Genomic DNA, 17,235 nt, shown 5'->3' on the forward strand with positions numbered 1-17,235 from the left:
ATTAAAGGGTCTTTATACAGGGCGCCTAGCACCCAAACTAGGAGGTGTTCCATCTAGCCGAGACCGGATCCTCGGGTTCGGGTGTCCCCTGACGTAATCCGGTCCCAAAAGATGCGATTTAGGCACAAATTTCTGGCGGCAGGGCGCTGAGAACTTTGACCCTATCATACAGGTTCCATACATTGTACTTTAAGATAGGGTCTCTACACGGCTCTGCTCGTCGGAGATTTTCGGAGACAGTCGAGCGTCTGGTTGAACAAGACTATAATGGCTGAGACGTCGGAGATTTGGGTGCAAAACACAGTTTTATACGTAACGTTAAACAGTTAAACTGTTAAAAGGACGTGTTAAAATGAGGCACAAGCAAAACTGACCCTTATAAAATCAGATTGTAACAACATGTGTCATCTATACATCAATAGAAAGATAAAATTGTGAATTTTGAAAATATTAAAAAAATGATGCTCATGTTATTCAATGCTAGAACTTAACATGAGGAAAATAGACAAAAGAATGCCTCCAAATGCAGTACACCTATGCATTTTAGGCTCCCTGGCTAACAACAGAATGCAAATAAATAAACAATTTCTTATTTTTATGCATTTTCAAGAGAAAAGCCTTGGGCATCGTGTTATAATGTTATCAGGGTACATTCGCCAGCTTTTTAAAGAGCTACATTACCAGCTAAAAAATTCATGAAATTCTGCACACGTAAAATCCAGATGTTTTTTTAGTTACCCCCCTTTAATTTAAAGTTTAACAAAATTAATCTTTTAAAATTTTCTACATACTTTTTTCATGTATTTGAAAGATAAACCTCTATATTATGCAACTGAGAATTAAAAAAAAAATAGTTTTCATGTATCAAAAAAACCCAAGAAAATCCCTACCCATCATGTTTTTTCCCTGAAAAAACCCCGTCGATTTTATACGAATCTGTGTTTAGCTACCTGAAAGGAAATACAATATTTTTGTATGCCACGTTTTAATGCTTTGGTGCAAAGAGGAGAATATTACAAACCTTTTGGTGTGCAAAAAGTTGAATTTAATGAAAAATGGCAAAGAAATTGTCATTTAGGTACGATGTTTCAAATATAAAGATAGACATTTCGAACACGACTGGTCCAGTTCAAAATTCAAAACTGACTTTCCACTTACTAATTTTACTCTTTTTAATGAATTGAACATAACAAATGGTGCTGGGCATTTGCTACTGACGACACACAAGTTATCTACGCCCCCCCCCCCTCCCTCGTCAAATAGAATTTCAGAATGCCCAATACTTTATCATACAATTGTCTATTTGATTTATGCACACATGTGTAATGATTTCACATAAAATTTTGTTGAATAATAGAGCAGCTCAAAAGTCAATATTATATTATAACTGGATATACTCATTTTAACACATAAAACATAATCAAATATAAATAACAAATCTCCATTGCTACAAACAAGTCGCGCATTCCTTTGTCTGATGATATGTTGCCATTCTTCCCGCAGTGTAGGATATAAAGCTTTTGAGAATCTGGAACACGACTTCGCTATACTGTATTTGGTACATATCCAATTACGCCTGATCAATTCAGTCCCTAAAAGCTTAAACAAATAACCCCCCCCCCCCCCCCCATCTCTGCTATCTTATGGTGATTGTCTTTATTAGTGTTCCTCTATACACCGTTCTCTATTTGAGAAACAACGTGGAAGCAAAGATGCTAAAGCATATGTTACAGGTCTAACAATAGAATGAAAAATATATATCCCTGTATATTAAGCCTCATGGATGCACAAATCAGTTTTGTAGTCAACACTAGTGAAAAAATACAATTTTTAAAAGTTGGAAATAGTTGGCTTAAATTTTGTTATAACACCTTAAAATAGAAATCTATGCATGATGAAATCCAAAAGGGGTTATTATTATACTTAGATAATTTTCTTTATTATCAAATGCATAATGTGTAGATTTCGAGATTCCTTTGTAAGCATGGTCGTTTTATTTTTGTCCCAATTTGTCTTTCATGCAACTTAAATAATGGCAGTTATCGCATCTATGGTTAAAACAATTTAAAGATGAATTTCTTTATCTGATTTAAAAAACTTTTGACCAGGAGCAAATATATGACTATCATGCATTTAACATATCAATAATAGTTAATCGTTAATAATTAATAATATATAAACGATGGAAATTAAACTAAACGACCTTTATTCACAATACCGTGTAATTATTAATCGAATGAAAACTCATTCCCACACATCCAACACATAAAAAATCAACCTGAAAGGCAATTTTAGGGTTTTTAATCACAAATTCACTTTCAATTTATGCGTAGGATGATGGTTTCGACTTATTCAATAATAATTCCTCTCTTTTCTTTTGATATCAAATTTTATAAAGTATTTACCGCTTATTTTCAATAACGAACAACAACTCAACTCAATTTGACAATCACAGTTATATATATAGCTATTCATATTGAGTAGATCTAGAGTAATTTATAATTATTACACCTAGAAATGAAACACGTGTTTTATCATGTGAATTCAATATAATCATACCAAAAATTATTATACTTTTTATTTATTCCATGAAGCACAAACAATATTAATAATAGATTTTTAAGAGCTTTTCTGTCACCAATATCTACACATATCAAACATGTAATAGATGACATACAAAAGATATCGATTGAACATCTTATTGAACTTAAAGACAAAGCGTAGATATTCCATAGAGGAAACAATGACATACAAATTAATGTCATCTAATGCAGATGTGCGTTTTTAATGAAAAACAATTTATTACCTTAAACTTGAACGTGAAGAACTCATAAGATAATCTAATATTACTTTTTGTGGACATGAAACCTTGAACAAGGAGCCAAAATGGTTCATAAGGAGTTTTCGATCCATTTTTTACAAAGAAAGATAATTGATAAACATTTTTTTAGCTAATTAACTGTTACTTTCGAAATAGATTTTAAGTTTGTTGATTTAACCTTTATTGATATTCAGTGTTAGTTGTAGGTTTCTGGTTAACCCATATGGAGCCTCATTTTATCGGATATTAGATTCTCCTTTCTAAATTGGTTATTTTATTTTTTTAATAGGACCTTTTTAGCATGAAATTTTGCCACTTTAGAGACAGCGCACGATTTTTTCAGAGACAAGATTTGAACCATGTACTTGCATTATGCCTTCAGTTGTAATTTTTCATATCATTATTTAAGAGATCGGACGATGTTCCGGTTGTCTACGACTTTGGAGTGGACGAGGGCTCAACACTGACTTATTACCGGAAATGGTAACGAAGCAAAGTACTGTGATGCAGTGATGTAGTGGCGTGAATGCGCGGAGACGTGGTGACGCAGTGACGTTGAAACGAGGTGGCACACTGGAGACGTGGTAAAATTGGGTGTCCAACTCATGTACATTGTGTATTTAAGCAATGAGAGAATGTATATTTTTTGTATTCATGCAAATAGTTTTATTGTTTATACATGTATAAAAAAAACAACAAAATATATTTAGTTTTAACTGATCAGAAATCTGTTATCGTTACAGTCGCCTTGGTAAGTTCCTAGGACAGAAGAGCTAATCAACTTTGAGCGTCAGATTCTGAATTCCTTTAGAATCATTTTATAGCACTTTAAAGTTTAATTAATGGTTCTAATATCACCTTTTATCTTCATGAATATTTTTTTTTTATTCTTGATTAACTTATTGATCTTTCTCTATCAAAGCTTTTTCTTTCTTTTTTTAATTTCATTTGTTTTAAAACAGAGTAAATGAATCTTTGCAATCACTTCCGTTTACTGAATATACTGTAAACTATGCGGACATTCTTTATATTTCCAGTTCTATGGATTATTCAAAATATTGGTACGTTGCAAAACATTTATTAAGAATTTCATTTTCAAAATTATTGATCATAGTTGTGTATTTCTAATGTTCTTTTCAATATTTGATATTTATAATGAATATTAGCTTTGCTGAAAGCTAACCTAGCGGTTTTTTTTTATTGTGTGATTCCATTAGAATCTTGATGTTTGAAAATTGAAAATAAAAATGAAGACTTTTGAGAATATTGCAAGAAAAAAATTGGTTTTAACCCATCTCATAATATTAAATAATATTAAAAGGAGAGTCGTTTTATATATTAAATTAGTCTTTTTAACCTAATATTAAATCTTTATAAAATTATTCTAGAAATTCGTACAAAACTCCCTTCACCTGAAGGAAGAATTGTCTTTTTGATGTGAAATGAAACTGAAAAATATTATATATGTCATATCATATTTAAGGTTTGATCCGTAAAGTATGCCTTTCATTTGTCTTTTTGAATAATTATCAATGTCCTGTCTGCTGCATGAACTGTTAATGACAAAATATTAGAGAAAAGTGTGGTAAAAACAAATGATCACTTCTAAGATAAGAAAAAATATTTTGCAGAAAAATCTAAATATTATATTTTTCTATGAGATATCTCTATAAAAGATACATATCTCACTCAATTTTCAACAATTATTCGTATGTAATTTTATAACCGATGTGTAATGCGAATGCATGAAATATTAAGGTTATTAAATGAAACATTGGAGTTAAATAGAATTGGTTTGCTTATTTTAGATGCACTATTAATTAAATCCACACCAAGCTATGTGAGTGAGTGGAAATCGATGACCGCCAACTCGAACACCTCCAGAGTGACTCTCAGTCATGACCTTCAAGAGGCCCCTGCCTATGTCAAGGTCGAGGCACGGACGAAGAATGGGTTTACATTTCCCGCGTTTGGGTCGGCTCAGCAGGACGACGATGATGATAGAGCTATTTATGGGGGTGTTGTGTTTGTCTACGACAGTACTCACATCGATATATTCGTTCCACATTATAGTAACGACGGGGCGTCAAGAAGCAAATGGGCAGCAGTTTATACAGGTGAACGATTGAGCGTATTTACAAGTGCTTTTATGCTAACCCTGATTTCGAGAACAAAGTAGATACAAATCTGTACTTAGCCACTTTACTTCTAAACGATAATGTAGCATAGCCACAACAATCAACTGATTCAGTAAGTGTTATATAAACTGGGTATTATCAAAATATTTCAAGTTAAATGTTCATTTAAATCCTTCTCCAAGCCATTTTTCTTTAAGGTTCTTCCATTATGTATATGTTCAGTTACAGATCACTTTGGTAAAAAATAAATCTATACGTTTGTGTAAATCCTTAAAAACTTAAAGCCCCTCTCAAAGAGCATATTTTATTAAAAGCGTTTTGCCACAAAGGACTGTTAAAATATATGATCAGGTTATGTAAAAAAAAAATGAGATTGATCTGCGCATATCTAATTTTTTAATTGGTTGATGTGATTAATTCATGTAAGCAATGGACGTCAACGCAACAAAAATCCTGTCAAGTAATGCACACGACTTTCAAGTGTTGGACTACCCTCTACTACCCTCAACATGCAAGACAATGTTTTAATAAAATGGCATTATTACAGACTAAATAGACAAACTAATTTATTATTAATGAATTAACTAAAACTTTAGGCTTATTGAGTCATTTTTATACTGATATTGTAAATATAATAAATCGTGGGAGGGTCAGATATTTAAAGCTATACACGCTATAATTTGCGTCAATTTTGAATTAAGGGGAAAATGTATGTGTTTGATTACTAATAAAAGTTACCTTTATGCTGTTAATTATAATGCTCAATTCGATCACGTAACAAATATATCATATATTAAACAATATACAAATATTTATTTTCCTGCCAGGAAAGTAATGCCTCCTCGTGAATATCAATCTATCACGGGATATCGACAGCTAAATTTAGTCTATCATACCAAAACTGGTGAGGGGTCAACATCAGATAGTTTCACAAAGGAAATGATGTTTTCAGTAAAGCATAAATTTGTCCGATATACGAGTACAAACAAAAGAAAAAAATACAAGCCTGTGAGTAGATATGAATACTTCCTTTAAAAAAATGACGTAGACCTGTGTGTTTCCCCTATATGCTATTTATAGATCCTATAAGTGTTAATGCAGAAGTAAGGGTATCGTGAATGACAAACGTATTTTACTCATTATACATGTATGTATTTCAAATTAACAACTGTTAAGCATATTAAAAATCAAGTTGGATATTTAATTAGGCAAACAATAACGACCACCTAGTTCTCCGCGGACATGCTCAATGAGGTCGGTTTCGCTCTTCCTTCATCAATATTCATAAAAAGGTATATTTTCCTGGCAGGAAAATAAACAATTAAAAATCTATATCTTTGTAACGAGATGGAATTCACCATTGTAATTTACAGATTAAGGATAACTTTTATAAGTAGACAAACATACGCGTTTTCACTGTCATTCAAAATTGACGTAAATTATACCGTGTATAGCTTTAAGATCCCAACTCAGATTAACTGTTGTACACACGCTTTTAAAACAAGGTCCGCAACAATTTGGAATTCCAATGTTAGAATGATCTAGGCTTTATTCCACCGCTCAGCAACCTCCCATTGAAAATTCAAAGTATTACGAATGTTACAAAAAACAAGATAACAATGTAATGATTAGATTTATCTGAGTGTGGTGTGTTTCTCTCACAATAATTATGATAACACAGGTTGTTTTTAATTATAAGAGATTGATAATTTTCCACTTATACACCGTCTACATGTCTTGATTAAGCTCCACTTTTATTGATCTTTAATAATTTGCTAATATTATAACGATTATACAAGAGGCTTTACCGCGGGTATTCTGATGAATGGGTAAACTGCCACCGCAAACGTCCTGATACTGGATTCCTATTAATCCTTGGAAGCAGGTGCCTCAAACTTGTTTTAATTTACTACGAAATTTCCGATAAACATGTCCTGGTCCCCAAATCCCAATGCTGCTGTCGACACTATTTCTAATTTCTACCTTAGCCTTAACTCTCCTGGCTTTTACCTTTCTAATACTTTTATTTTCTACGTATTCTCATTTACTCGGCTCTTCTCAGCCAGTCTGCCTCAGCTGCTGGCTGCACTAAATTATTTACCCTTGGGGCTGTTCATTTGTCAGGTTAATTCATTTTTATGGGTGAGTTCAATTTGTTTCACAACGCCTCAGATTTTACAATTTTACAATAACAATTTGCCTTTTTCTTACTAATGTCCTAACTTTTATTATCTTTTTAATTGATTTACTTTCCATACCTGTTACATCACAAGTGTAAGTGACTAGCAGTTACTAATATACACCGACAATGTTTACCTTAGTGTTTTTGAAATTTCCGAAGTAAACAAAGAATCGATCATGCTTTGTCTTTCTCGCAATTTTTCCATCATCTTGCAATCCATCTGAAATTTTATAATGCCCCGGATAATCTTTACATGGATCTTCCTGGCCAGGACTTCGTCAGTTTGGTTTTTTTCATCAATTTTCTGTAAATTCTTCTCAAGGGCGCTTCTTTGACAATAGAAAAACTGTCACTTGGCCCCGCTACTTTGTCTGAGGTTTGCAAATATCTGGTAAAACTGGTGGGTTTTTCTCCCGGTGAGTTCTCTCAGCTTCTTGATCCACTTCCTCAAATGAGAAATCACCAGGATGGATCTTCCTGCCAATTCTCTTAAACATTAACTTTTCCTGATGAAGACTTTCCAAATGAAAAGTTCCACTCTGCGGTACCTCATCTGAACCTTTTATTTTTCGACTAGGGTGTGATCTCTTCATATGCCGCACTAGTTCAGTCTCTTTGTTGAAATCTTGATCACAAATATAACATAAGAACTTCAACTTGTATGGTTTTACAGAGGCCAATGAGATAACAATTTGAACTTTTATATAGTTCTAGATTGTGCTCTAATCCTTGAACATACATTCTTTTTCAAAAACCATCTATGAGGTATTTATAGCTCTCTAAGAAATCCAAACCAAGGCTCCTACCAACTTTCGCAATTGCTACCACAACCTTACAGCATAATTTCTGAGTATCAAGTTCAGCTTTCACGATTTCTGTGTAAAGTTCATCTTAACAGGTTTAATTATTTCAGCATGCAATCTATCTGATGGAATAGTAATTGTAGCACAAATGTCGAACAATAAGTTGCATTTACCATAGCATTTATAGACAACCCAGATTCCTTGATTTCTTGGGCACTCTTCATGAAATTGTACAAGAGACAATAAAATCATTTTGTTGTTGCAATTCCTTATTACCGTACAGATGGTTTGAATGCTATGTCTGATCTTTTGCTTACTTTCAGCCTGTTTGTTTTCACGAATCAGCCCTCCATTCTATGGTCTTTTCTACCACAGTCGTGACATTTGAAAGGAAGTTTCATTCTCTTTTTAGTTGACACTACATTGTTGTGTGAAGAACGGTTTCATTAGTTGTTTAGTTAATTTCCAGTAAACGGTGCATCGTAAATGTTAACGCAATAAGTCTGGCTAATAGACTAACTTGAGGTATTCAATTTCTTTGCACTCCAAGTTGTATTATAGGACAGACGATATCCAATAATAAGCATTCAGACAGAGATTTGTTATAAAAAGTGAAAACAAACTTCAGAATGTCGGTAAATTTGGGTAGTTTGTTAGATGACTTGTTTGTAGTTGACATTTTTTTTTGAAGTTTTTCTTCTGTTTCCTCGACCTTGTGTGATTTATCTTTATGATCTTTTCTAACTGTATTATGCTTTTTTAATCCCTTTCACATGAACAACAAATACATAGTACTATGTTTCTCTTTAAAGACACAAAAATATTGATATGTGAAAATATATTTATTAACGTAAGAAGTTTTATATTTGCATGTAAAGGAAACGAGCATAAATGGATTGGTCCCCGAAACATTTCCCGGTTGTTTGAGACAATCACAGTACAGGCAAAGGCTTGGAGATCACGTGATCTTCCCCCGATCACCTGGAAGAGTCAAGCAATTAATGTTTCTACAAGTAAGTATCTATAGGCTAGACCGTAAATTGTCCTTTCTGTTAAAGAAAAACTTTAGAGGACCCTTGCTTTAGTCGGTGGTATCTGGTAAATAGTATAGAACATACAGTATAAGAGTTTTCATTGTGAAATAATTCTGTACACAGATGGAATTATAATTGTGGAAGCATAAAGAAATGCCAAAAACAGTTAATAGCCATGTTTGACTCCTTGTGTGTTTGATTCTTGAAAAAATCACTTTCACTGTTCAATTAGAGAATATTTGCTATATCTAACAGACATTATGTTGAACCTACACAAATTTGTATGAGTTTGATTTTTCATTTAAAGTTTAATCAACTTCCATGGAATTTGGTATCACTTTCTGCAATTTCATGTTTTATATATGAATCTAATACGTAAAGTGCTGATCTCAGTATAATCAAAATTGAACCTTCCACCTCTCTCCATGTATTTGGAGATAAAAAAGAGCGATTTGAAAGGTTTATACAAGCAACATGTATTGAATATTTTTTTTTTTATATTATATATGGAATATCAATTTTTTGTGACAGTTTCTGTTTTCAAACACAAAAAAGGAATAAATTCTTTGGAGTTGTTTGATACCGTTCAGAAAATAACTTTTATACAAATATGGACTCAATGTAGGTCAATATGCATTTATAATGACCCAGGATGACAATATTGACCGAAGATACATGGAGGATATCGACTGAGGGCGCTAGCCCGAGGTCGATATCCTCCATGTATCTGAGGTCAATATCTATCATCCTGGGTCATTATAAAAGTATAATGACCGTGCATTGAGTCCATATTTATTATATCATATAATTTCCCAAATTTATGAGTACAATGTATATCTTCCTAATGTTTACAGAGATAGTGATATGCTGTTGTTGTAAAGCACAATTTTAATGAAAATGTTTCAGAGTTTATTGAATATTACTTCCAAAACTAACAACCAGAGTTTCTTTCCATTGAGCAACAGTCCTCATATTGTAAGACAGAAATCATAATAATCAACAATAACAATAATTGTTAATCTATCACAACATGAATAACAAATTAATAAAGAATAGATATCACATATATGTATTATTTTATCTTGGCAATGAAAAGTGTCCATATTTTTAACATAAAAACAACTTATAACAATGTGTAACAATAACAGTAATAAATCTAATAACAGTAACAACACTAAAATAAATATTCCTCAATTATTTCTTTTCCTGATTTCATCAATATACTTGGTCTACTCTTAAAACTGATATTGTAGGTGATTGTTACATTTGAACAATTGTACATGGTTGGTAAAACGGGTACATTTGGCATAGGAATGTTTGCATAAAGATTGTCTAAACCATCATTCAAGGTTGCTTCATCATTACAAGTCATCAAAGTTGAAGAACAGGGCTTTGGCAGTGGTAACCCAATATCAAAATTAGCATTGGTAGCCAACGAAGCTTGGGTAATGGTGGATGATGCTTTAGACTTGGAATTTGATGACACAACTTCTGAACGTGCGCTTAGAGTTTCTGACATTAGACGTTTTGTACTTTCCGTTGTTAGCCCGAGTAAGTTTTCAAGGAACTTTCGGATTTGTGCCCTGTAACACTCATGATATGTCTACTCGACACACTTGCTTCGTCTAGAATGTGGACAGTGGTTGCCCGGAGAGAATGATTGGTATAACGCCTTGATAAGTAGGCTGCCTCACTGATGACACTCATCATATTACCCATCTTGTTGTGGCCCATCACTACATTATTGAAGTGTATGTTATCCTTTGGTACCGCACGCGGCTGCTGAAATAAAAAAAGGGCACTGTGGGTTCAACCTTCGGATAAGTTTCACAAAATTTAATAATTACCAGGGTTTTTTTTCAACTTTTTTTTTTTTTTTACAATTTTAATATAACTTTTGTTAACTTAAATATAGTATTAGAACATACATTCTGCCAAGCAGACGATCCAGTTCTTCACACGATAGGCCTTCGAATTCTGCACTGGTTTGCTTAGAAAGTAAATATTCCCGAAAAATCCTTGTTAATTTTTTGTTATTCTCGGCCTCAGAGTTGTTTACTATTTCTTTCAAATCTTCCTTACTAAAATTCGCAAACCTGCGAACTTTTGTATTCGACGCCATATTTGACTGAAGCGAAAGTGAAAACGAGACAGCTCGTGAGTGTCAATATTCGCTTTCAGCGGTCATTATAAAAAAAATGACTCCGTATTGACCAATCAGATTACCGGATTTCACAAAAGTATATAATATTGGAATATAGTTTCATTGTTTTTTATTCGGTTATGATATTATTCATCTACATTACCTAAATTAAAAATGTTAAAAATTCCGCATCTTATGTACTTTATTTCAGAAAATTTTATTTTAAACAATTTATAAGAATATGACAGCTTACGGAAAATAATTGGTAAGCATACAATTATAGGGGGGTGGTGCAAATCAACATAGAGATGTCTTAAATAATAAACATAAATCCATGATATACGTTTCCAACAACTTTACTTCAGCAGTGTTTATTTCGTATTATTATATATTCTATAAAAACTGCAATAGTCACTTGATAAGTGACTCGGTGTCCTGTCTCCTCATAAGAAAACTGCAGTTGACCTTGATAGAGATACAGGCGGTTACTTTACATTCTTATGTTTTGTCCTGCATGACACGCAACAGACATGATAATAGCTGAGAAACGGTTTATAAAAAACGTAAACTGTCCATAGTTATGTTATACGATTAAAAAATGGGAAATTATTTATTGCCTTTTTCATAAGGATTATTTTACGCTTCGGCTGGTTATCTTGCAGATGGATGTTTAAATGAATCACTGAAACATTCGTTAAATAGATATCCTGACTTTATTGTGGTACAAGTACGAACCAGAGAGGGGATATTCCAGGGACAAGGTTAGACTTCAGTTATTAATATATGTATGTATATGTGCATGTATTCAATCCTTTTTACCATAAACAAAATACATAATACATTTGAAAAGTAGGGAAAATAAAGAAATCAAAATGTATAGTTTCAATGTTCTTTGACATGGTTTGTATATTAATAAAAATCTGAAATAATGTCTGATCTATATTGATATTAAAGGTCTGCGTTTGCACTAGAAAAAGGTCATCATGTATTCATTTGGTATTTTTTATTTGTATGGCCATTAGGAAAAATGTGATTAAAGAAATGTAACTGTATTATCTTCTTTGACCGGATAAACGAATCTAATTGACTTGAATCTTAACATACATACTGAGCATATCGGGATTATTAGGGTGGGCTGGTGTCTCTAAAACTGTCATCATATTTTCTCAGAATGTATTTTTTAGCAATAGGGTGCTGATACATGCAGAAAAAAATATATTAAAAATATATTTGTACTTTCATTGTACTATATTGCGATGTCAACAATAAAATGCAAATGAATTCTAGCATAATTTATAAATTACCGTTAAGAATTATGAAGCATGTAATGGAATACTGTCCTGATCATTTATCAATGTTGAGTACCGAAAGCACAAAGAAAACAAAACCAATATCATACTACTCTAATGACAAATATAATTTGTAATTTTACTTCCTATGATTTTAATTTTTTTTTTTTACTTAAAGTACAAAAGGGTATTGATAACGTCCTTTTTGTTTTATATAAATACAGGTTTATCATCCCTAGTCTTTTCGACAAGGAGATATCTTCACTTTGGTGGATTACTCTATGGAACCAATGAGTCCCATGTACAGCTGTGGTCGGCTTGTAACGTCAATGGAATTTTGGAATGTACCTAAGATTATCCTTTTCTTTGTTGTCTTAGTAATGAATATCTTTTCACTCCGGTATGAGAATAAAAATTTGTTGGTTTTAAGTGTACGTTGAGAGCATTAAAAAAGCTGTTACTTTATTATTACAACCATACAAATTTCTTGTAAAAACTGACATGCATTTTTATTTACTTTTTTGTTCTTAAATTTTCCTGATATGTTTATTTTTATTCTTTTAAGATTACGGTTTGTTATGTGTTGATGATGGATGGGGGGACCGACAGTTATCTCTTCGCACTGGCAACGGGCAAGTTACGGTCACTGCATGGACCTTTTATAGAAATGGGTCTGGCCTAAGGAAGACTCTGGCAGACATTGACGCAGAGGACCACTTGGTTCTTGTTGCTGATAACTTAACAGCATACACTTTTGTTAACGTTCAGGTATGGCTTTTAAGGAAATTAATTATCCTCAAAAGGGAATCTCGTTCAAAACAAAAAGGATATTAATTCGTGAAGAGGTGCTGCTGTGATGAACAGAAACAAAATTTAAAAAAAAAAACAAAAAATTTTAACAGAAGCTTGGATCAGCCAATGGAACAGTGTGTTATGTTATTATTGTAAGATCAAAATTAAGCAAATCCTGACAAATCAAAAGCGTGAAGTCACTTTGATCCTTCCGCCCTTTCTTAATCTCTTAAGGTGTACTTTATAAGGTCACTATTACCAAGTCTTTTTAAAAATTGACTTTAAACGCATATGTAATATTTTAATTATCAGCAGCGTCGCTCGCCGCATTCAGAAACACTGCCTAGTATCTATGATGGAAATTGAGAATAACAATTTTTTTAAAGAAATCCAATGTGAGGTATATGAACGGAATAAAAAGATAGCAGTCGTTGCTAAAATAATTATATCATATCCATTTGCGGGTTATCTATTTACATAGCGACATTCGTTATAGTACTTTTGGCATTTACATGGAAGGCCCTTTCACAATTGGCTCACGAGCATTAGTACGAGCGTTTTACACCGTTTTGTGTACTCGGAAGAGCGATGCATGATTTTTAAAGATCGTAAAATAAATCTCAGCTGTTTATGCGTTCGATGTGCGACCATGACTGTTGCTCAACGTGTCTTATGTAATCTTACAACGGTTTACTATCATTGAAAGATATATCGGTTTCAGTGTCCATGCTTTGCCGTTAGTATGCACTAGTTCTAAACAGAATTATTTTCGCCCCGTGATATTTTCGCTTCGGTTTTGTCTCGTTTTGAATTCGCTCCAACAATGTTGCGGTAAAAGAGAGAAAGTTTAAGACGTTGGAATTTGACAAGTCTTAATTCGCTTACTGACAAAAAGAACGAAAACAGCGAAAATTAAACGAAGGCGAATAGTTCCCTTATACAGTGTACACTGTATCATAAAGCATATCTGCTTCAGGCCACAATCAATCTTGATTTTAACTGTTGCTCTTGTCATCTTCTTGAGCGGTATGTTGTCTTGCATTCAATTGTTTCTACTGAAGAGTGTCGGATACGGGCGGTATATATATCCCTTCCGACTCATATGAGCATTCGTAAGATAAAACGCATGACCGGACGAGCGCCGCTCGTCCTATCGCATTGGCGCACGTTTAATCGTCCGATCATCTGGTTTTATTTTATCGCATCATATTTCATTTTACAACAGTCGCATATAGACGCAAAATATATCGCAAGATTTAATGCATTTACATCGCACAACGGTCGCTGAATCGCGTGGGTTTCGTACGAATACTTTTTCGAATGCGATTATTTTGGCAACAGTTCACGAATATTTTTTCGCCTCTGCAAGTGAGCCAATTTTGAAATTCGTTTAAGTAACACACATTAATTCAAAATGTTAAACTATTCTCTGACTAAATGTTATGTTAGACTAGTGTTCGAAATAATGTTATGTTCAACATGTCTTTAAACAGGCAAAATATGTAAAATTGAAATGTTATTTACTAACCATTGTTTTTCTTCGTTGAAAACAAGATTCACGTGCAAAATGGCACAAGCAGAGGTTTCCGGTTTGATGGGGTCGGGTCTGTGATGAATGAAGCTGAACCATACGGGGGACTCGTGTACGGTTACAACGACTCTGTGGTTGCTATCTGGGTACCCACCTCTTTAAAACGAAACAGCGGAAATGCGGCTGTTTTTATGTTGGGAAGAATTTGGGGGTCAGGCTTCAATGAAGAGAAGACAAACAACGTGGAAATAATCTTCAATGTTATGGATATATTGAGTAAATACAAAGTGAATCATAATTTTCTACATTATAAATCGCAAATTATCTCAGAGCACAAAACAATAAATTATTTGTTTTGTTTTTTTGATTTTGTATATGATATATTGAGCAATATACAATTGTGATACATGTATGACGGAATTGCCTTCTATCGATTTTATTACAGACTGCATGTCGATTTTTTCTCTCGTTAGTGCCTGTCTGTTTGCTAGAAGTGAATACTACAACAACAAGCTTAGTTGCTTCATTCAGATACGACAAAATAAATGATTCAGTTTTAAAGTTTGCCGTTGGTGATGAAATCACCATGCACTGTAACTATGGTTACAAAGGAGTGCATCCAAATTTTACCATGGTATGCAAGGATGAAAACAATGGTAGTTGGAGCCATGATCCCATAGAGTGTCATGGTATGTACTTGAACGCTAGACATGGTACATTTCATATTTCATCACAAGTAACTGCATTAGCGCGTCAAGTATTGTTGGGATTTTTTTTCGGATAATTTTGATAATTTTTTTTAACTCTTTAAGCAGATTAACTACTGCAAACGTAATTGCAAATATGGATGTTCTTTTTTTCCATTAATTTGGTTTTTTTGTGACCATCAGTTGAGTGTCCAAATCCAGAGGTGAATAACACCAATGTAATCACCATGGATAATTCGCCCGGTGGGTACGTAGTGAGCCTCACCTGCAAGGGCCGTCACAGACACATCAGTGGGGATTTAGAACGCACGTGCAATAGGAATGGAACGTGGACAGGTACACCACCTGTTTGTAAAGGTAATTTAATGCATTTAACTCAATTATTTTTACATGATGGTACTTAGTATCATGCAATTGGTTGAAATTTTACGAACATAAGGTATCACCTCCTATTCGTTGATTTTTAGAATGCAAGTGCACTTGTTCGGCCATAGGATCAATACCAATCAAGTCAAACGAAACAAAGAAACTTTAACAACGAATCGGAGAGCTACGATCTTTGTTGACCGTACAGAAAAACATGACTGCTAAAGCCAGACGACGAAAAGTATGTGCCTCCGACCCGCGACCATCTGCCCAAGGAGTAGGTGTAGTGATGGGGGTTGGGGTTTTGGTGGTTATTATTTCATCTATTGTTATCCTGGATCTGCCTTCTTTGATTTCTTCTTTCAAATAGTAAAATAAACTTTCTGCGTCAATTTGTTACACCGTTTTATTGAAGATCCACAAGGAGCCATTACGGTAGAATATATTTTTTCTTAATTATTCAGTTGTACGGTCACAACAATTGCCTATTTTGCCGATTTAACAAGTGCTTGGACTTTAGGCAGAGTGTTTGTGTCAAACTCCAATTTGACAAGGTGGTGTCTATTCATGGTTACTAGAAGTAACTTTCAATCATTGGCTATAATAGATATGAATACATCAAATGCAATTTACGACACTTTGTTTGACTTCATCTAGGGCTGTAAATTTATCTTGAAACAGCATCAATTTCACACGACAGAGCAGACCAGAATAAAAAAAAACATTTTTGAAAGCCTGTTTTGATAAACGAACTAGATTGTTACATCCAACCAAAAATTACAAGCGCTTGTTACCGGTGTTGTTTTAGTTTTGTCTTTATACACATATAGCTCTTATTGTTTTTTTTTAGATTGTTGTGAATATAATGATCTATTATTTTTTAATCGTATTGTTGGATTTCGCTGGCATCCTCTACATGTATGCTGAATTGTGTTATATAATTCTAATATTAAGGTTCATCCCTCCTTTAATGGCGTCTTTGTATTTTTATCTTCAGTGTATCTTATGTTAACGATATAAAAATACTTATAATTGCTCTCTGAAAGTAATCAAGTTAACACTTCGGGGGCTCCGCCTCATCGACTCAAAAGAGTAACCGTTGGGGTTACACGGAACAGCTGATTAAATGACCTAGCTCGTCTATTTCTAAAAGAAACGATCATTGTAAATATTGAGCTGTTAGTATATTAAAACTAAAGTTCTTGTTATCGTGAATGTTGAGAAAAAGTTTAAATTTTTACTATTATTACCATATTGGCCCCACCAAAAGGTCCGAATCCCTGATCCAGAGGCAATGAATTTCACAATTTTGGTACAGGGCTTTATAGATTTCCAAAACCATGCATTCATTCATATTTTCTGATATTTATGGGAGTAGAGAAGATTTTCTAAGCTTTTACACATTTTTCATATGTGGTAATATTGGCCC

At 33.4% G+C, this 17,235-nt stretch overlaps 1 protein-coding gene across 1 annotated transcript; it reads left to right on the forward strand.

The window, feature by feature from the left end:
- Positions 1–8,840: 8,840 nt before the first annotated feature.
- LOC105346852 (locomotion-related protein Hikaru genki) lies at positions 8,841–16,612 on the forward strand. Its single transcript, XM_066080641.1, has 8 exons — positions 8,841–8,957; positions 11,784–11,882; positions 12,635–12,754; positions 12,976–13,178; positions 14,757–15,009; positions 15,207–15,422; positions 15,624–15,797; positions 15,908–16,612. The coding sequence occupies exons 5-8, from the start codon at positions 14,814–14,816 to the stop codon at positions 15,973–15,975; spliced, it is 654 nt and encodes a 217-aa protein (XP_065936713.1). The 5' UTR covers positions 8,841–8,957; positions 11,784–11,882; positions 12,635–12,754; positions 12,976–13,178; positions 14,757–14,813; the 3' UTR covers positions 15,976–16,612.
- Positions 16,613–17,235: the final 623 nt, after the last annotated feature.

Source organism: Magallana gigas, chromosome 3, assembly GCF_963853765.1.
Source record: "Magallana gigas chromosome 3, xbMagGiga1.1, whole genome shotgun sequence".
In the NCBI taxonomy this organism is placed as follows: Eukaryota; Metazoa; Mollusca; class Bivalvia; order Ostreida; family Ostreidae; genus Magallana; species Magallana gigas.

Excerpts from the sequence above, each read along its gene's own strand:
- LOC105346852 (XM_066080641.1), top strand. The coding sequence starts at position 14,814 with ATGAATGAAGCTGAACCATACGGGGGACTCGTGTACGGTTACAACGAC. Across the intron at positions 15,010-15,206 it reads CAATGTTATGGATATATTGA|TGCCTGTCTGTTTGCTAGAA; the intron begins GTAAATACAAAG and ends TTCTCTCGTTAG. Across the intron at positions 15,423-15,623 it reads TGATCCCATAGAGTGTCATG|TTGAGTGTCCAAATCCAGAG; the intron begins GTATGTACTTGA and ends TGTGACCATCAG.